At 38.3% G+C, this 24681-nt stretch overlaps 5 protein-coding genes across 5 annotated transcripts; 4 read left to right on the forward strand and 1 right to left on the reverse strand.

Annotated features, from left to right (window-relative positions):
- Positions 1–894: 894 nt before the first annotated feature.
- GCK72_006551 (uncharacterized protein) lies at positions 895–2277 on the forward strand (the record flags this gene model as incomplete). The annotated part of the gene is made up of 5 exons (XM_003113518.2): positions 895–1014; positions 1425–1517; positions 1576–1833; positions 1880–1975; positions 2074–2277. The coding sequence occupies 5 exons, from the start codon at positions 895–897 to the stop codon at positions 2275–2277; spliced, it is 771 nt and encodes a 256-aa protein (XP_003113566.1).
- A 1239-nt stretch (positions 2278–3516) lies between these two features.
- Positions 3517–6484, forward strand: GCK72_006552 (uncharacterized protein; the record flags this gene model as incomplete). The annotated part of the gene is made up of 13 exons (XM_003113849.2): positions 3517–3742; positions 3797–4096; positions 4142–4245; positions 4293–4404; positions 4460–4797; positions 5049–5253; positions 5301–5410; positions 5456–5529; positions 5581–5696; positions 5741–5844; positions 5899–6010; positions 6057–6295; positions 6344–6484. The coding sequence occupies 13 exons, from the start codon at positions 3517–3519 to the stop codon at positions 6482–6484; spliced, it is 2181 nt and encodes a 726-aa protein (XP_003113897.2).
- A 195-nt stretch (positions 6485–6679) lies between these two features.
- GCK72_006553 (uncharacterized protein) lies at positions 6680–9040 on the forward strand (the record flags this gene model as incomplete). The annotated part of the gene is made up of 13 exons (XM_053725680.1): positions 6680–6719; positions 6771–6883; positions 6931–7010; positions 7061–7143; positions 7295–7384; positions 7432–7541; positions 7587–7653; positions 7700–7794; positions 7842–8131; positions 8176–8283; positions 8330–8532; positions 8582–8782; positions 8829–9040. The coding sequence occupies 13 exons, from the start codon at positions 6680–6682 to the stop codon at positions 9038–9040; spliced, it is 1692 nt and encodes a 563-aa protein (XP_053589874.1).
- Positions 9041–9072: 32 nt separating this feature from the next.
- Positions 9073–12410, reverse strand: GCK72_006554 (uncharacterized protein; the record flags this gene model as incomplete). Its single annotated transcript, XM_003113723.2, has 13 exons — positions 9073–9301; positions 9345–9508; positions 9554–9712; positions 9765–9876; positions 9922–10096; positions 10145–10361; positions 10407–10910; positions 10956–11364; positions 11414–11628; positions 11678–11812; positions 11858–12060; positions 12109–12230; positions 12280–12410. The coding sequence occupies 13 exons, from the start codon at positions 12408–12410 to the stop codon at positions 9073–9075; spliced, it is 2775 nt and encodes a 924-aa protein (XP_003113771.2).
- A 3257-nt stretch (positions 12411–15667) lies between these two features.
- On the forward strand, positions 15668–23544 carry GCK72_006555 (uncharacterized protein; the record flags this gene model as incomplete). Its single annotated transcript, XM_053725681.1, has 17 exons — positions 15668–15710; positions 15868–15980; positions 18157–18199; positions 18248–18362; positions 18410–18559; positions 18622–18747; positions 18798–18870; positions 18921–19022; positions 20461–20609; positions 20723–20795; positions 20882–21143; positions 21191–21313; positions 21613–22091; positions 22140–22575; positions 22634–22989; positions 23040–23190; positions 23462–23544. 17 exons carry the CDS (start codon positions 15668–15670, stop codon positions 23542–23544), a joined length of 2877 nt encoding a protein of 958 aa, XP_053589875.1.
- Between the last annotated feature and the right edge of the window lie 1137 nt (positions 23545–24681).

A 24681-nucleotide genomic window follows, 5' to 3' on the forward strand; every position in this document is an offset into this window, starting at 1 on the left:
TGGCTTGTAAACACTCTTAACGTCTTCATCATCTTCGCTGTAAATCTATCACTTCATTCTTTACGACCACTTCCCGAATAGGAGAAGAGCTCATGGAGAAGTCGTAAAAAGGGGCGGAGCCAGAAGAGCGAAGCGACTACCACCCGTAGAGAAATGTCAGTAGGGAGTCAATGTCTTCTTTGATGAGTTGTCTAAATATTTACTCCCCATACCCCACCAGAAGACGTAAAAAATCAGTTTCTATATTTTAGCACTCTCTTCCTTTCGGCAGTGTTCACACCCTTGTCTCTTTCATTAGAGACCGCCTTATTTCCAACGAACCTAATCATGTTCAGTGTCTTCTTCTTCTTCTTCATTGAAATTTCCTGTACCACTTCCCATTGGGACCACCGAAATTTGTTTGCACCCACTCGACCACGCTTCCCCCTTGATGTCCTTTTAGCTCTACCAGAAGCTTCGTCTTCTTCTTATTTTTGACCTCCCGACTTCTGACTTTTTCAAGAAAAGAGACTACGACTAGTACTACTTTCATATAAAAACAGATTGAATTTCTCGTCTCACGTCTCCATTCTTGAGGAGCCACCAGACTAATTTGTACACTCCCCGCCCCCATCTCAGTTTTCTTGTCCCTCCGTTCATTCTAATTGAAAGTGACCTATCAGCTTTCAAAGCAGCTTTTCCGCGTCTTCGTCCGGTCTCTTCTACCCTCAATTATGCAATACTTTCTTGTTGTAAAACTGCCCCTTCCGAAAAGCTTCTACTTTTCCATCGCCTCCTCATCTTCTACTTCTTAAGCACTTGTGTGTGAAACATCAACATAAACACATTCGAAGAGAACTCTTTATTCATTTCAATTGTTTATAAACAACACATGTCGGCTCTACTTCTTACAGAATGCTCTTCCGTTCCATCGTCTCATCCCTTCTGCTTCTCGGCGCCATCTCTGCTAATTCACTCATCAATCCCTCAAATCTAACGGATGACTTCTGCAAAAACGGTGGATCTCTGGTTAATGTGAGTAGACGTAACAAACTTTCTTCAACTGGGTCATTCATTTGATTGGGGGCCGCAGCCTTAATTTGAAAAAAAAAACTCATGCTTCGCTTCCCCATTTACTCATCCTTTTCCTACCACTTTTTAATGCACATATGGTGGCATTTGAGGTCGGTCAGAGGGTTAATTCCGTGTGACGGCGGACCGCCCGGATTACATGAAGACGTAGAAAGAAACATGCTACAATTGGGTGACCAAAAGGGCCCTCTTCTCGGTCATGTCGGTGCATAAGGAGCCACTCAAAAAAACGGATTAGTGGGTCGAGTTGCGCGGCATGGGGTAGTAGTACCGTTCTATGGGAAAACCTCAATGTGATTTTTTCAAATAAAAAAGAAAAAAAGAAGAGGAAAAGATGAAAATCTTTGTTTCAGGGAAAATGTGAATGCACTCTCCGATATGAGGGAACTCAATGCGAAAGAGAAAGATGTTTGAATGGAGGACGAAGACATTCCGCCAAAGGAGTGGTAAGTGTGTGTCTATAATTGAGGTGACAATCATCTAAACTCTCCCTCTGATTTCCAGGTTCGTTGCCACTGTCCATACGGTCTCTCTGGTGACAGATGCGAGAAAGTAACCTACTGCGAGCCAGGAAAAGGAAAACTGATCGAAGGAAAGTGTGAATGTTTCGAGAGATGGACTGGCCTTTTCTGTAATATGCGTACATGTTTCAATGGAATTCCAACCGGGGGACTCGACGGATTCTGTCTTTGTGATGTTGGATATACTGGACCATTCTGTGATGCACCACTCATTTGTGAAAATGGAGGAACTGTCACCCAGGTAAGAGAATTCAGAAGAGAATGCTTAATTTAGGATGATTTTATAGGAGAATGAATGTTCATGTACCGCCGGATACACTGGAGATCATTGTGAACAATGCGCCATCGGATACATCAAGGAGGCACAATACTGTGTGCCAGAGGTCAGTCGAAAGGTGGTGTGCTTGTTTTCCTTTTGTTGCATGTTTCGCTTCCCCTCTTCTTTTTCCAAAACAGAAATTTCACAATTTTCTGATTGTAGGTTTCTGAATCTTCCCTGCTCGCTCACACTGGATCTCTTGGCAACCAACCATTCGGATGGCCAATCATTCTCATGGCATGTGCCGCTGCAATCGCTTTTATAGTTCTCACTCTCACTGTCATCTTCGCTGTCCGTAAATGGAGCAACAAACCGTCGAGAGTCAATTCAGTACAAGGAGATCCAGAGAATGGAACTGACGTTTAACTCTATTTTTTTTTACTTCAAATTTTAGTTATCTCCGGTCTCACCACAGCCCTCGAATGTTCATTCTGGTCTTATCTTTACCAATCTTTCGTCTCCTAGTTACCATTAGTTAGTCTCTTTTTTATTAATCCTCAATGTACATACATATCCCCCTAATAATTGCATTTACAAGCCATTAACCTCACTTCTCTTCTCCTTTTTTCTTCTCTTTCTTTCCTCATTTTTCCTCTTTTCTACTGGTAACTTTCTTCGCTCTTAAAGAGTGTTTTTCCAACGCCAATTCTTCTTTTTCTTTCACATATTTAGGCACTTATTGTAGTAACTTATAATGTTTTTTCTTCTGATTCATTCATCGTATAGCCCCAATAAACATTTAAATATGTCTCAAATCTGAAGTACTCTTCAGAATGTTTTCAAGTTTTTATTCAAGGAATGTTGCAAAGGGGATTCAGAGTAAAAGAGCAATGTACTAATACAAAATATGAGAAACCGTGCCAATTGTGAATAGAAGATTTGGAAATGGAAACTGACAAAGAAAATCTTTGGAGTCGCCACTTTCAAACGACCTATAAATTTGGTTATAGGTATTTTCGACAACACCGAGTCCATTTCTGCTATCAAAACCCGCTAAATCTGTCTGCGAGCCGAGTTATGAGATCTCAAACTGTTCAAATGGTTAAGCTTTTTCACATGGAATTCCAAACCGGCCGTATATACGGTTCAATTTGTGTTACCCAGCGGTTCACCTGTGCTGATACGTTGGAAAAATGAAAACATCTTTGCGTATACTATTTGCCGATTTGGAATTCCATCTGAAAAAGCTTGACGATATGAAAAGTTTGAGAGGTCATAACTCGGCTCGCAGAGACATTTAGCTGATTTTGACTGCAGAAATGGACTCACCGTAGTCGAAAGTACCTATGACCAATTTTATAGATCGTTTGAAAGTCGCGTCTCCAAAGACATCAGATGGGAAAGACATCAAAAAAACTTTCAGAGTATTCAATGTTCTACAATAATATCAAACGAGAGATACATAGTTTAAAATAAAAGAACCCCTCAAACTGGAACAAATTGTGTTCATCGAATTCCCAAAAAAGTTATTGTTTCACGTTGAAAGATCAAAGCTAATTGACAACGCAATCCGGCTTTATCTCTTATCTTTCTCCTCGTTAGCTTCTTCCTTCAATACCTTGTCTCCTTTCCTCTTTTTCTCGGTTCATTCTCGTTTTCTTTCTCATGATCCTTAGATTTTCTGTTTTTCTCCTTTTCTTCTCAATATGCGTCACTTTTGCTGCCCGAATCGATTTACAAAATACTGGAGGAGATGATTCAGAAGAAGAAGAACTCGATGAGCAGTTCACTGATAAGAAATCAAAGTCAATGTATGAATTTTTATATAAGAGATTGAATCAAGAAGTTGTACCAAAGAAGAGATTGGCGCCAGCTGTCTACACAATTCCTGGTGAGAAAAAGAAAATTAGGCAAGAATTAAAATATTCATAAGTTCATAATTTAGGACCGCAAGAACCTCTGCCTGGACGTTCCCATCCTGGAGACTACTGGCCAGTATTCCCGTTCCAGAATCAATATTCCGGAGGTCTTGATCTCGATCCTTCGATTTCTCGCCACATCGGAGGAGATTTAAATATTGCCGTTCCATCATGGGGTATTCTTGATATTTATGGACGTTTCTTCAACAGAATTCACGATACAACATCCAAGTTTGGTTATGTTAATCATCCAGTTAATATGATGGATTTGGAGAAGGAGGACTTTGTGAAATTGATGAGTGATCCAGCGATGCATGCTAATAGAAGTGAGTTTGTAATAGCAAGTACACATAATCTTTATCTATTTCCAGATGCACATCCAACACTTCCACTTGGAAAGTTCGGAAAGACATACGTTCCAATGTCTTGTAAACCACCATTGTGTAATCCTTATCAGATGAACTTTGGACTTGGAGTAAGTCATTCAAATGATAATTCTTTAATTCTTGTTGATTCTTTCAGGTTGAACACGATTGGGGAGGTTCTGATGGAGTTGAAGGAGATATTGATGTTCCGATTCCAATCTCAAAGGGAATGGCTTACAGAATGCCTTTTGGAGGAAAAGTGTATTACAGTAAGTAATTTATTTTTAAATCGGTAATAAAAAACCTCAAAATATTCTCTTCCAGACCGCGAAAATGTCACAGTCACCTATGGTCAAAACTTGGGTCCAATCGAGCCTTTCTCCAGTTTGTTCGACTATCAAAAACACAGAGATCCTGCTTTGAGAATACCGAGAAGGTGGACGAGAAGCATTCGAGAACCAGAACCGGTTATGATGCAGAGACCGATGAGGAATATTGTGATGCCTGGAATGGAGTACATGCTACAGCAACCAATGGAACACTTTGCACAGTATCCATATGTACAGAAAGTTCCGCAACACTGGATTCAACCGTATCCATATTTCCCTCAGAGACAGATGTATCCATCGATGATGATGCCATCCCAGATGATGCATGGACCGGTTAGAAGGCGAAGAAAATATAGAATAATTCCAAATTATCATTTTGTGTACATGTAATAAGAATAAGTAAGGCAATAATAATATGAAAATGTGAAATCCTTAATAAAAGTCACCTAATAAACGAAGTGAACTCTCTGATCCTTTTGTGATATAATCCTGTTTATCACTCCTCCTTGTTTTTGAAACAATCTTTTCTTCGAGATATTCTTCCTTCAGTTCTCTTCATTCCTCTCATGCGTTTCATCCATCAGGTGCTTTTTCTTTTGATTTTTCTTGCCTATGTCGACTCGAAAGCCAAGTTAGATCTTCAAAATCAAGGAGAAGTTGAAGAAGAAGATGATGGTGATAATGATGATGGACCGAATGGAAAAGATGTTTATTCCTTCCTTGCAAGCAGAATGAAACAAGATCTCGGATTGAAGAAAGTGAAGAAAGCGAGTATTTATAAAATACCAGGTGAACTGTTTTTTCTCGATTTTTCAATAATTATTTTTCAAGTTCAGGGCCCCAAGAACCGCTACCCGGACGTTCTCATGACGGAGACTATTGGCCAGTATTTCCATTCCAGAATCAATTCTCTGGAGGAGTGGATCTCGATCCTGCTATTTCAAGAGTAAGTTTTTGTGATTCAAAAAGCAGAAATTATTCTGTCATTCAGCACATCGGAGGGGACATGAACTTTGCAGTTCCATCGTGGGGTATGCTTGACATTTACGGACGTTTCTACAGCAGGTAAAGATTAGAGATTTATAAATCATGCATCAATCAAATGAAAACTTTCAGAACCCAAGACACAATGACAAAATTCGGATATTTGAATCACCCAGTCAATATGCTGGATTTGGAGAAGGAGGACTTTGTGAAATTGATGAGTGATCCAGCGATGCAAGCTAATAGAAGTGAGTATACTTTATGAATATCTCACTCTTTTATTCTTTTTCAGGAGCTCACCCAACACTTCCGTTGGGTAAATTTGGAAAACAATACATGCCAATGTCTTGCAAGCCGCCTCTTTGTAATCCATATCACATGAACTTTGCGCTTGGTGTAAGTCATTTGTTAATTTTTGAAGAAAACCTGCTCATTTTTCTAAAAATTCAGGTTGAACACGAAATTGGAGGTTCTGATGGAATGGAAGGAGATCTTGATGTGGCTGTGCCAATGTCAAAAGGTGTCGCGTATCGATTCCCATTCTCTGGAAACTTGTATTACAGTGAGTTCCAACTCTGGGAAGTCAATAAAAATTAACGTTTTCTCAGATCGCGACAACGTGACAGTTCACTATGGTCAGAATCTGTCGCCGGTCGATCCATTTGCAAGTTTATTCGGTTATCAAAAGAACAGAGATCCGGCTCTTGCGAATGCAGTTCCTCGAAGATGGCCAAGAAGTATTCAAGAAGCTCCTCCTGCTCAAAGACACATGGGTCAAGTGGATTCACGAACTCAACAAATGTATGAGCTCCCGTTCCAAATGGGAATGATGCCCATTATGAATATAGTAAGTATCAAAATATATAAATCTGTTCATTTTAAATTGTTTTTCTAGCCTCCATTTTACAACTCATTCCAAGAAGAGTATCGACCAATGGTTGCGATGAGAAGAGCTCCTCCGAGAAGAGTTCGAAGACGAATAGTTTATGATCCGAGCTTTAACAACCCCAACTTATATCCCACTCCTTATTTCTAATATTTCATAATAATTGACTTCTAATAATAAATGTAATAAGTGAATGACCACCACTGACTCCTGAATAAACTCTTCAAATGAACACGTCAGAGCAGGAAGTGGATTCAAGTGGAACATGTACTTGTGATCGAAATACAAATAATGGTCATCGAAAGAGTTTGACACCCCGAAAATGACCATTCATTCCCGAGCACAATGTGGATCATCGTGGTAATTCTGTTTTCTTTTGAAAATTGTGAGTTCACTTTTTTAGTTTTAGAAGAAAGATATCGATTTCCAATTTCAGTCTGCTTATCATGTCGAATCGAAAGTTCACTTCATGGGATTTACAGAAAACAGTCAAATAATCTGATGCCAGTTGAAGGAGGCGTTGGAAGACAGAGTATTATTTATGAAGATGTGAGTTTGAATGAAAAAAACTGGAAACATAGAGAAAAATGTTATAGATAACTTTAACGGCGACATCAATTAGTAATTATGGAGATTGCTACACAAAGTATGGTCCGTCTTACATAATGGGATTGAAGTAAGAACAGAGAAAAACTATTTTTAATGTCGAACAACTTTCAATTTCAGAAGAATGGGTCGTCCGATCTGTTTTCGATGTCTCACTCCGATTTTATTGTCTCAAAACGTTCTTCAATTAGCACATCAATACGGTAACTGTTTTATAAAAACTTATTGTCGAAATAAAAAAAGTGATACCCGGTGTTTGCGGACTTAGTGCTAATTTTAATATTTTTTCCACTAAGTCCGCAAACACCGGGTATCACTTTATTTATTTCGACAATAACTAACTCAAAAATTCAGAAGAAAACTGCTATGAGACAGAAAAGGAAGCAAAAATGACTTGCTTTGACTCTGCTCTGGTCACGATTTCAGATGGAGCACTTTTGTTTCGTAGGTTTCTTCTAGAATTCTACAAGTTTGTATTGCGTTTTTTCTAGGAACTTCTGATGAGCAAGCTGCTAGTTGTAGTCCGATTGATGGACGTTTTGAGGTCTCTTATCGAATGAACGACGCTGCTTTGAGTTGTGAATCTGGAGACGGGACTACTGTAATGACACACGGGATTGCGATGTTAGAAACCAAATTATTTCAGGCAAACAACTGTGAATCCTCTTCTAGAATACAGATTCAATTCAAGAATTGCTCGTTTCCAGACTTCGGTAATCTTACATAACACAACCAGATTCTCTTTATGAACAATTTCAGACATGACTCTCCGATGTGTTGGATCATGGAGAGATAGAAAGAACCAGCAATATTTTATTGTTCAAAACGAGGAAAATGAGGAGTACCGATGCGGAGTATGAATTTCCGAACATATATTTTCTGCAATTCAAAATGTTTTTAGATTGTGATCGAAGAGACGAACGTTCGAAAACTTTACTTTGCAAATGACTCGTCTTGCTCTTCTCTTTCAATGAAAACTGCATTCGACAGCTATTATTTCCACTCCGGAGCCATTGCTAAACCATTTGCTCCGTGTGTATTTCCAGTGTGGATGCAAGGAGAATTCGATTCGATGCGAGTTTCTTCCAATGAGTTACAGTATCTACAACATCATGTTGGAGCAGTTCCTCTTATTTCTCATTGTGTTAAAACCTTTGAGGATAGAGTTATGGTTTTCTCGGAGACCAAATGGTATGAATAATCTGAAATTTAAATGTGAACCCTTTTATTTTCAGTGGTGAACCGCTTGGTTATCACTGTCTACTATTCAATGCTCGAAGTCAGAATCTTATTGAATTCAAAACAAGTGTACCTACCGACAAGTCAAATACAAGTATTTGCACGTAAGAATTCACCATTTCCTGAATTTTCTATGTGGAATACTTTCAGAAATAACACTCAATGGGACAATGTTCCCTGGTTCTCTTCAGTTGTCCTCAACACTTCTCCCTATCCATGTGGAGTTTTTGGAACTTTTTCAACTCCAAAAACCCTCGATCAAGATTATTGTTATGATGTAGTCTTTGATTGTAACGATTCTTCTAAAATGGATATTCTCGCCTATCATTGTAATGATGGAGTCATCTTTGATTGTGAGTTATTTTCTTGTTTTTTTTTTCTGAATCTATGGTGAAATTCCAGCAAAGTCCTATACCTGCCTAGCTTCGTGGAAGCATGATGATAGGCTTTTGATCTACGCCAACCGGGGTACCGACGAGAAAGAATGTTTCGTGACTCACTTTCAAGATGAAAAGCTATATGTTGCTGCCACAGGAGATCAATGTGAGAGGAACATTGACTTTGCGAAAAATCAAGAACTGATCATGGTTTTGGAGGAGAAACGTGAGTTTCATTCGTTTAATTTGAAATGAAATTCTCAAATCTTCAGAAACATGTCGAAAACATACAATGAAGTCACGAAAACCAACGAAACTTCATGCTTCACCACTTTTTGAAGTCAACGCAACATCATCACCTCCTTCGGAAACAACGGAAACAACAGAACTGTCAGTCTTATCTGATGAGTTCTGGTTTTCAAATTCCGGATCAAAAGTTGGATTCGAATTATTGCTACTGTTGTGTTTATACATTATTTATTAAACGTGTATCATAAATCATTACATCTTTACAGCTTAAACTAAAAATCGCTGATCAACTAGACTAGTTTTGATCAGATGGTTCGTTGATAAGTACCCAAAAACTAAACGAATCAGATGAGAAATTATGTAGACAACTGCACCAGCCAAGTAGATAGAACCAGTCCACAGATAGAAGACAGTAAGTGTCAAACACTCGAATGAACTCCACGCCCATTCATTTCCATAGACAAAACATTTCGAGTACGCGATTTCGACGGGGTCCCTGAAAATCTCGATTATTTTGAAACATGTGAGTCTATACAAACCTTGTGAATGTTCCGGTAACTGACGAATCACTCATTTCCATATCAAGAACGGATTCGAGAACTGGACGATCTCGTACAACATAATCAATGTCTGTAATTGAATGATCCACAAACTTCTTCAAGAATGAGTTCATCTGAGAATGAGCCTCTACTGTTGAATTCATCTGAAGTTTATCTTTTTCAGCATTCTCGGATTTTCATTAGCATACCCTCGCTGTAACAGCTTCATGTCCAACAACTCCAGACGTTGTTTGTTTAGAAATTGCAGAAATCTCATCATACTTCGAACGGAAAAGTTGTGGTAGGTTCACTGTAAATGTCTGCAATTCTGAGTTTGTCTCCAGTCCTCTGAATCCACAAAGATTGTTCTGAAATTACAAAAACTCTGGAATCTTGTCTATCAATCTAGTCAAAACCCACTCGTTCTCTTTGTAAAAACTCGTTCATCTCACTCATCCCAGCATCTCCTTTTCCGTGAACAGAACGACCATGAATGTAGTATCCATATAATGAATGAGTCAATGAAAGTACACTGAAATTTAATTTGTGATTTCTCTCAAAAGTACAAACCACTCACCTGATGTTTGAGACTGAGCACAAATCCACAAAATTATGAAATGGGTCAGTCACGATACGTTCAACGACCAAAACTCTTATAATAACTTGTGCAAGCGCCAATGAAAGATATAGGAATACAGTGACGGCGAGTGAGCTGACAAGAGTTGACAGAGTTGTTGATGCATCGACGTCATCTGAAATTATTTAAGGTTTATCAAAAAATGCATTTGATAAAAACATACTCCTTTCAAACCCAGGTTCTACCAATGCGTAGTTCTTCACTTGAAAATATTCCATCAAAAGTATCATCATGATAATCTGAAGAGCCAACGACGTCTTCCTATACTGCTGTAGCTCGTTCCACTCATTAGCAATCAAATAAGTTCTCCAAACAACAACTGGCTCGGCTTCCGATGATTTGCTAAGATCTCGAGAGAGTGGCATTCCATGTTCATCAGTCTGAAAATTATAGTTTTGTTTCAAATGGATCATTTTGTTACTAACCTGTTTCAGTTTCTGTCTTTCCCAATCAATGAAAAAGGTTTCTTGGAACACCAACGCTCCCATTGTGAATAACAAACCGAAGAATTTCAGAACAAGTGCAGCAATAATATAATGGAAGAGTGCTCTCTCCTGATCTTCACTTAACATATTGTACAAAACATATGTCTGATTTTTGTACGCGAAGGTGATCCAGACAGCGATGAGTCCGAATAATGCAAAGAAGACATCTCCAAGGACTGAAACTTCACAAACGAAGAAGTAAAGAATAGACGAAGCATCAACAGCTGATGGCTTTCCGTGTCTTCTTCCCCAACTGTACGAGCATAATGCAGACCAGAATAGAGAAAGAGGCACCAATATGGATAGAGCAATAATCAGTTTCTGATCATATCCAGATGGATCTTTGTGATAAATTACGTCGAGACTATATTCCAATATTTCATCAGTTGTATCGTCATACTCAATTGTCAGATATGGTGGATTTATGTACCCATCTCGTTCTTTCTGAAATTGGAGTTCTCAATATATAATTCTTAAAAAATTAATTACCTGAAGGACAACATTTATTCCAACTTTTGCAGCAAATCTCATTAGTTTTGAGGAGTTATCAAATCGCATTGAATAGTCATCTACTAGATAAAACCGACGAGTGAGAACCCAACGATTCCTGTCTTTATTTGCAAAGTTCAAAAGCTGACCGTTCGTTCGAACTGCACTATTCAGAACATGCATTGGGTACAGTTTTGGTCTTCCTTGTTCATCTGTGAACTTGAGATATGCTTCGAAAAACTTCCTCTCGAGAGATGGGTCATTGAACGATGACTTTCTTATTTTACATTCTTTATGGAATCTTCTTCCGAATAGAAATGGGGCAAACGGATCTAGAGAATCACCACAAAGCAACAAGTCGATATGCTCAGATGTGAAGAAACCATCAAATGTTCCATTTACATCATATCTGAAATGTTATTTCTTGTTGTTTTATTTTCAATGAACTGAAGAGTTACCTTGCGAAGAAAAGTTCGAAATAGGAATCATCTTTAAACAGATACTGATGATCAATCACATTCTCTTTTTCCAGTTCAGAATCATCTGTCGTCGCCAGAGAATCCCATGCATTTTGCCACGGATTGAAGCTTCTTTTTATGTTTTCCAATAATCCGCATGCATTCAGTGGTGATCCGTATTCAAAGTTTTGGAGTGCACACATGTTTACTAATGCCTGAAATTTTTAAACTACGTAAAATCTTAATTTTCAACAATAATATTACCTCACAACTCTGAATATTTCTCTCTGAGCACAACTTCGTTTCTGACGATAAATGGTTCTCTATGTAATTCGATTTCATTTCGACTCCGTTTTGCAGTTTTATTCTTGTGTATACTTGATCTGAGTTCGTGAAATTCTGAAAATTACAGTTTTTGTTTCAGGAAAGAACAAGTGAGCTCACAATTCCTGGACAAGAATTACCACATCTTGTACATTCTCTATCGTCATTTCTGAAGAAACCACGGGCACAACTGTCACAAAATGCTCCACTCGTTAAGAGATGTCCAGCAGTATCTCGATATACTAGTATACTAGATGGAGAGCATTCACATGTTCCATTTTGACAACTCAAGCATTCGGATTGATCCGGCGATGGGAATGTGCCTACGAGTTTGTCAGGTTATCTCAAAATCTGTAAACGAAAAATGGAACCTGGTGTGCAGTCTAGACAAATCGGGATAAATCCATTTCTGGAAAGTTCTCTCTGCTCTTCAGAACATCGACAAGAAAGCCTGTCGTCAGATGGAATTGTGGAGTTTGGACATGTCTCACATCTGTAATTTTCAGTTATTGATTTAGAAATGAAATGCATAAAACGGATACCTCAACTCAATTCGATTGAAATACTGGATTCTTGTACAATTCTCTGCTGTGGTAAACGCAATATTTTGTGAACGAAATTGAGAATTTATCAGAGGAATACATAGAAAAGAAAATATAACATAGTTCAGCATAATTTTATTTTAGGAATCGGTCAATATTTTGGGTGAAGAAGACAGAAATGAGTCAGGTTGTCATGGAGATTTAATGGGAGAGGAAACACGAAACGGAGACGAAAAGAGGAAAAGAAGAAGGGAGGGAACATTTGAATGTTGGTCCTGAATGGGAAGAGAAGGCGGATAATAGAAATTTAATAAAAACATACAATGCCAAAAAATAGTTGTTGTTCAAAAACAGAAACGCTCAAGCTGGGAAATCTCATGTTTGCAGAATAACAAGGTGGAATGAAATTCTGGAATTTTGTCTGTCAAACAATAAATTTCAAGAGTTATGGATGTTTTTCTTGTCCACATGTAAAAATGGGTCGGGCCAAAATTAACATTTTTCAAGATCAGGCTTCTTTCAAACCAAAATTTAAAATTTTTTTGAAATTTTTTGGATTTGTTTTTTGAAAAATGAGTAGCAAAAGTTTAGAATTCAATAAAAAGCTGAATATATATGGAAATTTAAGCACTTTTGCTCTGAAATTTCCAAAATTTGTGAAAAATTTTTGTCAACTTTTAAAATCCGAAATCCGCCACTTTTGAATCCGGACCGACCGGGCCGAAACGGGGCGGGCCGATTTTTGACCAATCTGATTTTTATAATGCTTTCGTTCATCTTTGCGATCTCCAACTGATAAAGCTTGTAAGCTGTACTCGTACGTTCTTGTGTACTGTAATAATTACTGTATTTCAATTCTCGATAAACAATCTGTGTGCTGCTGACTTTCACTTTCCTCTGATGAAATTCATTCTTCATTCGAACATCACATCAACTCGATTTCGAAATTTGAATCTTATTTCTTAAAGAACATTAATAACATAAACAATCCAATTATCCAGTTGTCAGAAAAGTGTTGCCTCTTCCGAATTTATTTTAAAAATGAGAAACATTTATTTCAGTTTCTATGTTTTTTTTTTTAAAGCTATAACATCCATTTAAAACCCGTTACATTCCGCGGACATGCATTAACGCACACCCAACCACACATGGTAAAATGGATGAGCCCGTGAGCTCTGCCAGTGTTTAAAACAAACAAAATTAAGGGCTTCGACGGGGGTGAGTAGTCGTCTTGACATGCGTGTAATGTGAAACGCTTTTCACCGATTCGGGGGCACCCCGTTTCCTAAAAATGGCCTGTTTTATTCGTCTTCTTCTTCTCTATTTTGGCGACTCCGCCTATTTTCGTTTCATTCGAAGAAGGACCTGACTTTGAAGTGGTTTAGTTTTCGAACACTCAAAAGGCGTTTGTCTGAAGAAAGTCCAATCTTTTCGATCTGCTCAAAACTTGACAAGTGACAGGAGTGAACGAGTAAATCGGAAAAAGAAGGAGCCGTTGACCTATTTCATAAGTACTCTGACCTTTCTCGTACTTTTCCTGTTCTTATTTGTATTCATTTGAATAATGTTTTATATGAACTGCAATTCGAGTAGCTCAAACACGTTGAACAACACCAGGTCATCTCGAGTTACGAATGAACAATTTTTAGGGGAAATTGTTTTTGTAAACCCCTTTATTCAAGTTATTACTGTCTCCAGATCATCCAACTCTGTAAGAAATTATTTCAATTTTCGAGCTTCTTGATAGATTCTTTTCAGAAAATAATAATGAGCAAATGCAATGATTGCTTTTTAAAATAAAAAATCTAGATAAAGAACTAATTTTCCCATAATAACGTTTTTTAGCTTTTTTCAGTAAACCTGTTATAGTAAGCTCTGAAATGTTAATTATTAATTCGATGATTAATAACCACCGTCTAAATTTCCAATTATAATAAAAGGATTTCCAGACTCATCGAGTTAATACTATATTCTTTCATCACATTTTGCTTTGAACACTTTTATTTTGATATTCTTCATTATGGCCTGAACTTGGAACCCCAAAAAGTTATGTGCCAATAAATGAACAATTTCTCAAAAGTATCCAGTCACTTGGCTCATTCATCTGAAGAATAAAATGGAGTTCATCTCAGAAAAAAAGCTCATTTCTTCTGGATACGATGCGAAAATAGAAGAAGAGAAATGGACGATCATTCATTTAACACCCGCTTCTAGATTCCACACATTTCTCTTTTTGTGATCCTTCTCATTTCTCAAATCCTCCGTTTTCCACATTCGACCCTTTTGAATGCAGTATAATTTGGAACGGAAATAAAAACACCTGTCCTGTCATCTTCAACTCCGTTTTGTCTTCTTCTTCTCCTCATTCCATTTCCTTTTATTTCTCTATTTTTCTCTTTTTCTCAACCAATATCTAGTCAGTCTCGCCAATTTCCATCGCTCCAAATTTCCTGCTATTATTCATAGTATATGCCATTTTCGATTCGGGCTCACACACAACCACAAGAGGGGTCCCGTCCCTATTATTGACTTTCATAGATGAAGGATAAACGCTCTGAAACATGTGTCATCGAGTGAAATGTCTGTTTTTATGAGACGTCATCCGTCTCTTTTTCCTAGTTTCTATAACGACCTACTCTCTTCATTGTTTCTTTTTTGTTTTTGAATTGAATCGGTTATATGAGAAATTATGAAATTCATTTGAACTGTCACAGCCGATATGTCAATTGGAAATCTCAAAAAGAAAGCGTGAATGGTAGAATTCCAGCATAATCATTAACTGGTTATCGAACTGTTCAAATACTAAAGTTATTAAAAATTGTTCGAATATTGTAACTCAAATCAAAACTTTCCTATTAAAACCGAGTCCTTTACCGGTTTTTTTCCACTGAAAGCCTATAGAATTTCAGACAATCTAGTATTCAAAAACCTATAGGAGTGTACTTGGATGGACTTACTATACCTACAGTACCCCCTTAACTCAGAAATTAATTTTGCAATTCAACTTAAAACTTTAGAAGGATCTAAACTTAAAGTTTACAAGTTAGAATTATTTTATACCAGACGGTGTTCTTTCTCTTCGAATTTGGTATGAAATTCAGTTGTTTTGATCCAGAAGACGTCATTTTGAGAATTTTAAAAAAAGAAAAAGATGAGGGGAAAATTTCTGATCTTCTGGTCCAAGTTCAAAGAAAATCGGTTCAGTAGGAAGTGCGGTAGGATCGGCGACATACAGACAAACATACAACCGTTTGCGTTTGTTAATAGTAAAGATGCTCAGTTTTTCTGATTTCAGTTTCTGAAATCTGAAACATCTTTCGTCGTGGTTATTTTTCCAGACGCCTCAAATCTAGTTTTTATTCCAGATGAGAATTCCAACGTCGTGACGATGCTTCCTCTGCACGGATACGGTGAGACCGATCCTCGAAAAGGTACGTTTCAAAGGTCCAGCCTCCAATTCTTTTGATATACATGTCGTCCCTTATTAATAAATAATATTGTGCTCATTATTGTTGACTGACCTCTTTTTAATATGTCGTGTGAATGCATACACTCCCGGAAGAAGAATCATAAGATACTCTTTTCCAGCAGGAATGCCGTATCCACCAACCTACCTGTATCAAGAAGAACCAGTCAACAATTCGGAGTGTTGCTGTTGTTGGCTCTGCAGAATACTATGTTGCTGCTCTCCAGTTGAACAGGTACATTTCTCTGTTTCTCTTCTCCTTTTTTGTCCGTGCAGTCGCAAAAATTGGGAAACTCGATTGCCGTAGTTCTTGAGAAATTCAATTTCGATTGACTCTAATCTTCTTGCATCAATGCACTCTTTCTCAAAATAAGAAAAACGAGAAAAGAAGAACCCATTTTCGTCTCGAACATCCCGACAAACCTTTTCCTCTCTTTTTTCTCTCTACACATACTCGTGTCGTCTCCATAGTATCAGTTGCCACGTTATAAATCTTTATGTTTTTTGTTACTACTTTCACTTTTTCTGTTTCTTCTTCTCTTTCACTTCTACTTCTATTCGACATGTAGTAAGCATGATATGTTGGAAAAATCAGAATCCGGAGGATGAGAATCAGGTAAATTTGTGTGGTGATGTTTCAAGTTTCGTGAGAATCAGTATTGAAATTTCAATCCCTAATTTGAAAATTTCGTTTTAATATAATTTTATGGTATCACTCTAGTAAGAATTAACTGAAAAGTATCACCTACCGTCCCTATTTCATTCAAAAGTTTCGCTATGATTCTTTATCTTTTTAACAACATGTGGGAAACATTCCAAAAAACTCAGATTCAATTCCAATTTATGATAAAACTAATAGAATTCTATGAGTATTTCCCATTCCAAACTAATACATCAAGACTAATTGGTATTAGTTTTCACATAAATTACCACGAAACGACACAAATCTAAATGAAATGCCAACATATTCTTCTTTCCAACACTCATTCGTATGTCTTTTCGGTTTAATCCTTTATATGCGTTCATCATTTCAAATATAATAATGAGACCGCTTCGTCTTCTTCTTCTTCTCACCAAATAGAAGAAGAAAAGAAGAAGAGACGAGTCCATGTCGTTTTGGTGTGAGCTGAACTTGATTCGAAATCTACGTGGTTTGGTGGGAAGGGGGAGAAGAGACGGGTCGTTTTGGTCCAAAAGAAGAAAGAGCATGTATCCCAGAGAGAGGGAGTGAACGACGGCTACTACTATGGGAAGCGAGAAGGGAAAAAAAAAGGAGAAGTATGAAGAAGACGAAGAAGAAGAAGAAGAAGAAGCTAGTAGCCGTTGGCTCAACTTGCTTCTACTCTGCTTCTTCTGCGTATCTCTATGTCGTCTGAACTGCGAGAGCAACGGCGACTTGTATGTGTGTGTGTGTGTGTGCCCACTCGAAACTAAAAGGAAACGAGATCGATAGACGGATGGCGACGAGGCCACCGACGAAGCTCCGACGAAGAAGAAGAAGCCGTCGTCGCCATCACCAGCCTCTTCCTTCTCTTTTTCTTCTTCTTTTTCTTCAACTCTTCGGGGTTTTTTGTCAAGTTTTAAAGACGTCTCATCGTCGTTTCCATTTTACTTGGTTCCTGTCTTCTTTTTCTTCTTTTGCATACTTCTATAAGAAGACTTCAAGTCCCCCGTGAGAATATGAGAAGGCTTCTGAACTTTTTGTCCATCTGGAAGTGGGTCAAGTGGTTGTAAGCATAAGGTTGTGTGAAAATTTCTTGTAGAGCATAAATCATGTATTCTACAGGGCTTTTTGCAAATTTAAAATCCAGAACATTTTGAGAGTTTTATAGAAACGAGATATTCGAAGCAAGTCCAAAGTTATTCGAGTTATTTTCAGACGATCTAGTTGAATTTTTGTTAGAAAAGATGTGAAGATCAGTGAAATCCTAGTCACTAGAATCCGACCATCTATTGTTTTATTATAATTCTCATCTATTTACTCATCTGAAAGTGAAAACCAAACCTTCCCCTCGAATATTTGTTTTTGAAATTCACCCCCCGCCACGAACCCAAAACAACCGAGTTGTTCATTTCCATTCCCTTCCAAAAAATAATTTTATATAAAGCTATAAATTTAGGATAGATGCTCCTAAAATGTTCTGATCAAAACCTGGGTGATTGCGGGACAAGTCACGCGAGAAAAGACCCATTAATTTTTGTGTCCTTTTTGCATCTCTTCCTCTCTCTCTCCCTTCTACTACTCCATTCAATGTCCTTCTAACTCCAAGCATTCATCGTGGTCCATAGGACCGCCCGTTGTGTCTTCATGTGCATGTAAGAGTACACTCACTCCAACTCGTGTCTACTGTGTTCAACAAAACATTTACAAATTAAACATCCGGTCATCATATACGGTTTTATTTTTTCAGACGGCATTACGCGATCGCATGAATGCCAGTCAACCGCCTCCAGGTGAGTTTTTTCCTCTTCGTTTTTCAATATCTTATCATTATTTTTCAGGAGGCGGAGGGCGATTGCCAGATGAAGTTTATAGGAAGATTAAAGCAGTCGATCAGGGACAGAGTACACTTACACAGGCTGGAATTCAAGGACTTAGTGCTAGAACTCTTAGCGAGTGAGTTTTTTTTTTCAAAGAATTTTCCATCAAGAGAGAATTTGCAGAGAACAACGAGGTGACTTGGTATTTCAACTAGTGGAAATTATCAAGAAACCTGGACAATCATTAGGTTTATATTTAAGAGAAGGAAATGGAAAAGATCGATCCGATGGCGTTTTCGTTTCAAGATTCGGAGATAATTCTGAATTAGCAAAGTAACTTTTTTCACCAATTCATCCAATTCATACTGAATCTCTTATCTCGAAAAAACTTTCAGATATGGAGAAGTAATGCGACCTGGAGACGAGATTCTGACGATAAATAATGTGGAAGTGTCGATGATGAGTATTGACGACGTAGTTCTGATTCTGAGTATACCCAGACGATTACTTCTTAGGATACGGTATGCTTTTATTTGGAAAAAAAACCTCTTTCTGAACGTAATAACTTCAGATTTTCAAAGTCAATGAGACATGAAGTGATATCAAGTCGATCGAGTGAACGACCCGTTGTAGTATTCCATAAAGTGAGTTTTTTGGAATAAAAAAGAAAGAACTGAATCAACGAAAATTGTAGTATGACGACAGAAGGGATAGCGAAACGAATGCTCCAATTCTATCACAGCCAACGTCTACAGCGAACACGTGGTTAGGAAAGAAAAGTCGACAACAGATGGAAGTGAGTTTTTTATTTTTATTTGAATCAAAAAATTGATCGAATCAGAAAAAAACACAAGAAGATTTTTCCTTGAACTGGAATCCCAACAGTTTCAAAACTTCCACGAATTTTACACCATAAAATCCAAAAAGCGAGTATTTTGGCGTCGTCTTTCGAAAAAATGATAAATCTACGTCAAAACGAACCACTCTTCCCAGCTTCTCTTCCTCTTCTTTTTGCCTTTTGGTCCCTCTGTGGTCGTTGTTGTTCGTCTCTTCTTCTCTTCTTCTCCTTCTCCATATTCTTCAACGGAGGTCACTTGGGGATGCCTCGAGATGACAAGAGAAAAGCTGACCGACAAAACAAAAAATCTGCAATTGACTCCAGAATGCTCTCGTTTACTCCTAACCCCCTCTGACTTCTTCCTTCCTTCCAAAAATTTCGCTCATTCAAAACTCGTAATTTGAACTGGTGCCCTCTCAAAGGACAGGACATCTATGGCCATCTGCGTCTGAAGAGAGCAAAAAAGGAAGAAGAAGAAGAAGAAGAGACAAATTTGAAATCGATGCCCTCAGAAACTAATTCTAATAAACTTGTCTCCCTTTTTCCTTTTTTTTTCTTCTTCCGATGAGAATCTTCTTTCTCTTTTTTCCAATCGTGAATAATCTGCGGCGCCTCAAAGTGCATCGGCACACATTAGAAATTCAACCAACTTCTCGCCTGGTTTCCTTTTCTTTTTTCTTTTTTCTATTTTCTTCTTCTAGTTTTTTCCTGCCTGTGCATCCAGTGCTCTATCAAAGTGCCGAAAAACGCCTTCTTCTTCTTCTCATCGGAAATTCAGGCGACGGCGTTTCGTCACGTCGGGGAGGCTTCTGCTTCGGCTTCGGCCACGACGACGACGACGTCTTCTGCTACTTCTTCTCATTCTTCTCCGCCCATTTTATCCCTGTTTCTCGCACCCACCACATATCCCATTCAGCACCCCCACCCCCCGATTTTATGACACACACACACAACCACACCGAGGTGCCGAATAAATTGGATTCGCTTCTTCTCTCGCTTACAAATGTTCTGCTTGTTTCGTTCTGATTGTTTTAAGTCTTTTTTTCGATAGTTAGCCACGTGCTGTTGTTTTTCTTTCGTTTGGAAAAAAAAGTATTGAGACGCCAAATTGTGGTCAAAAAGTAACAAAAACAGAGGGTCCTTTGCTGGTCGTTGTGTCTCTCACTCTCGTTTTCCGCCCTTCTTTTCTTCTGTTCCTTTTCTTCTTCCCAAAAAAGTCGTCGTCTTTTCGTCAATTGATCGTTTACTTATCTACCCGTGACGGCTTTACCTTTTTCGTATACAAATGTTCGCGGTTTACTTTTTATATCTTCTTGCCAAAGTACCATAGATTTGTGTCAAAACTATTTAAAGTTTGAAAGTTCAAATTTCATTCTAATCTTTCTAAATCTTACAGGAGATGCGAAACGCGACGACTTCATCGACAATGCGTCCACATGCCAGTACTTCATCTCCACGTAATCACTTTGCTCCTCGACTTGTCAATGGACATTCTCATCCAATAGGTGTTCCGTCTGCTTCGTCAGCCGACCATCATTACCAGAGGTTTGTTCATTTCTTCATCTTTTCATTCTTCTTTTCCTCCTTTTCCTTCGAAAAAAGGAAGGAAGAATTTGAGAAGCTTCTGACGTTCGAGAGTATCAAATGGCTACTTTCAGATTCGCTTCTGAGCCATCCGACTCAGTTTCGAGGACAGCTAGAGTGCCTCCACCAAGACTTGCATCAGCAACTGTGAGGAGAACTGAGAGTTTTAATTCGGCACCTGGAGTTTCTACGGTAAGTATTTGATTCATAACTGAACTCATTCTTAATTTCAGAGTGTCCCTATGTACACACTCCCTCGATCCTCCACAGCCGTCCCTCCACCTGATATTCTCGGTTCCATTCCTCATTCAGCACGAGACCCTCTCATGCGTTCCGACCTTCCCTACGATCCGATGACTGGCCGTTTATCTTCGTCAGTACCCACAGACCCTCTATTATCTCGTTCGTTGTGCTCACCAATTCTGCCAAGAACTCTTCGTCAACCCAACGATAGTAACAAGAGCAATTCGTTGCCTCGTCGAAGAATCATGACTGGTTTGTTCTTATTTTTAATTGTTTTTGAAATTAGAAAGTGATTTTAGGTGGAAGAAATGTGAAATGGCGTAATGATGTTGTGTCTACTTCCGACCTTTGTGGAGAAGAGAGTGATGGAGCAATATCTGCTCCTGAATACTCTTCGCCTCCATTTTCCAGACTAACCCAACGTAAGTAATCGTCCATTGCTTAGAGCTAATTAGTGCTGACAAGTTGTCACACCTCAACAACGAAAACGTTTCGAGCGAGAGAGACATTCCCATGCTTTCCCCTCTTGTCAAATTATCGCATCGAGAATAGAGTAGATGAATATAGTGAGAGACTTAGGCAAAGTGCATTAGAGGCACTGAAACAAGTACGGAAGGAAAAGCACGCAAGCATCTGACCACAATGGAACAAATGGAGCAGAAAATGTTCCGAGATTCTTTCTAGAAGAAAAACGACAAGACAAAACGATTTCTTTTTTCAGAGCAGCAATTCCGATTGTCTAATGGAAGTCCGGGAAGGACGGTGAACGACATTTTCTCTGCTGCAGAATATCGAAATTGGGCAGGACCATACGATCCACGTGGAATGTATGGACCATATCCACCTGGACAACGAACAACAAGATGGTCACATACATATGGAGAACAAAGAGCACCGAGAACTGCATCACTTCCAGGAAGAACTGTTTTAGCTCAAAGTCTTGTTGGAAGTCCAGTTTTGCCACGTCATCCACCTCCAATTGTTCAAGATAGACCTTCAGCAGTATTCGATAGATATCATGTTTCACCATTGATGAATAGAAGAGCTCCGTTGCGAGCAGCTGGACCGGGAATCAACGTGGATCGGTTGAGTGTGAGCAGTCTGACTGGAATCCTTTATGTCCATATTGTGGAAGGAAGAGGGCTCAAGATTCCAGAGAAACAGAAGGGATTGACAGAGGAAATGTATTGTGTTCTTGAGGTTCGAATAGTTCTTTGTATTCAATTTCTTATTATATATTTCTTCCAGGTGGATGAACAACATCGTGCACGTACTGGTGTGTCGACCATCGAGCAAAAGTTCAAATGGAGAGAAACATTCCATATTGATGTCGTCAATGCTACCGTTTCGAACTTTTTCGTTTACTCATGGCATCCACAATTCCGACACAAACTCTGTCATAAAGGATCTCTGAAACTTCTGGAAGCATTCGTGGTAGATCAATTAAACGACGATCGAGTGTTTGCTTTGAATCTGGAGCCACGTGGACAATTGATAGTACGAATTGGGTTTCATGATCTGCAAGCAGTGTTCAGAAGAACAGTTAATCCTCGACTGAATGGAGTATTCGGGATTCCATTGGGAAGATTAGTCCAAAGAGAACGAAGAGATACTCCCATTGTTCTGACGAGATTGATTCAAGAAATTGAAAAACGAGGAGTGGATTATAGTGGACTTTATGTTTGTAAGTAGTTTATCTTATTTTATTCAAAGATTACAATGCATAAAATAATTATTTTCAGTGTGCGGATCAGTGGAAAAGAAGAAAATGCTACGCGCTGAGCTGGAGTCGAATCCTCTCGGAACAGAGCTCTCCGCTGAGTCCATTCCTGACACAAATGTGATTGCTTGTCTAGTCAAAGACTTTCTTCGAGAACTCCCCGAACCATTAATATCCCCACAAATCCATGGAATGCTTCTGGAAGCTGCATCCGTCGCACTACCCAATGATATTCAAGCTAATCGAACATTAGTTCTGAAAATTATTGATTGTCTACAGTTATCTGCCAAGAATTGTCTTCTATTAGTTCTAGATCATTTGAGTACAGTTCTTTGCTCTTCTCCACATAATGGACTTACTCCAACTCGATTATCTGCGGTAAGAGGAACGGTTCCCTACTTCAAAATCTCATTATTCCTAATTTTCAGATATTCGCACCCCTTCTATTCTTCTGCCTTGATGCAATTTCTCCGTATACAACATCACCAACATCTAAAATGGCAGCAGTTCGAACACTCGATATAAATCAGGCGTCGTCAAGTCTCCAGATGATATTGTCGATATGGCCCTCAAGAGTTAGTGAGTTGGTCGAGTTCTTTCCTTTTCTACTAATCTATCCTACAGTAGTCACCAACGTGTTTCTTTTTTCACTTCTTGCGCACTTTTTGTAATGTAAAATAATAGTTAGACGTTTGCATGACACCACTATAATATTTCTATGATCAGCTCACGCTATTTATAGAAAAATTCCACAAGGTGCACTTCTAGAAGCATGAAAATTTTTGATTGAGCGTATCATTAGATATATTCCAGTCCCTAATCCCTCAACACCAATTCAAAATATTTTCAGACAGCGAAAGTGGATCAGATAGTCCGGCCACGACATGTCAGAAAGGAGGCATCATCGCCTATGTCTCTGAATCGCAATGCTGATTTTCTAAATAAAAAAGATTATTGATCTCTAGGTGCCTCGACCCGTTTCTTTCGATTCATTACCGGTTATATGTTAAGGAAATTTTTCGTTGACTTCATACCCTACTCCCATGCTTTTTAAAACATTCGATAACCCTTTTCTATAATTTATATATTGTCAATTCTACAGATTTGTCTTTCTTCTTTTGAGCAATATAGACAGTGTTCTTATTGTCAGCGCTCTTTTCTGAGCCCTCATGGGTTTTGTTCTTTTCAATGATACAAATGTGCTCAGATCGTTCTTATTCAATTTTAAAATATACAATTTTATTATCTATGAACAAATGAAATTGTTTCTATTTTCACATTTGATAGTTGTTTAATGAAAAAGGAAGATAATTTCAGACTATGGATATTCGCAAAGACCACATTTCCTTTATGATTTACAGTTCCCATCTGAAATTTTCAATTCTATGAGAAATGTCACAAGAGAGAGTCTTCTAAATAAATTCTTCCTTTTCTACAGTATCCCAACCAAAATGACAATCGTTCAAATGATCGATTTCGAACGAATATACAAAGAAACCGAGGATTATCAAAAGTACAAGTGCTGTTTTCAGATGTTTTTTTTTCAAATAATTTCCAGCTCGGAAAATTCAGAATTCCAGTTATACAAATGCGGGAACTGGTGATGAGGGTACTTGTCGTGAAGTATGGCGCCACAGCGTACGCAAACACAACCACGCAACTATGCAGCCACTGTTCAAAATTAATTTTTTCGCGCTCGCAATCATCGTGTTCCGTTTTTCTCTTGCTTAAAAACAAGGAGCTCTCGAAAATATCACAATACTTCTGCATTTTGGAATGCTTGTTTCGTTCAGTTTCGAAAATAACTAGTTATCTATTTCTCAAGGAAAGCGCAAACTGAACTGAACAGTCTCAATGTTTTCGTCGGCTTGTTTGATAGCGTAATAATGCCCGCTGCAGCGATTAACGTGTTCGCAACGAGAAATTTGATAGTTTTCTTAAAGAACACGGTTTTTTCGGTATGATATTCGAGTTTGAGCGACAAACCATTGCAATTCCAGTTTGAACGAGTATGCTATTCCTAAAATTTTGCTCTTGGTTCTCTACGTTATCTTTTACAGTTGTTCTCAT

The sequence above is a fragment of the Caenorhabditis remanei genome, chromosome II (genome assembly GCF_010183535.1).
Source record: "Caenorhabditis remanei strain PX506 chromosome II, whole genome shotgun sequence".
In the NCBI taxonomy this organism is placed as follows: domain Eukaryota; kingdom Metazoa; phylum Nematoda; class Chromadorea; order Rhabditida; family Rhabditidae; genus Caenorhabditis; species Caenorhabditis remanei.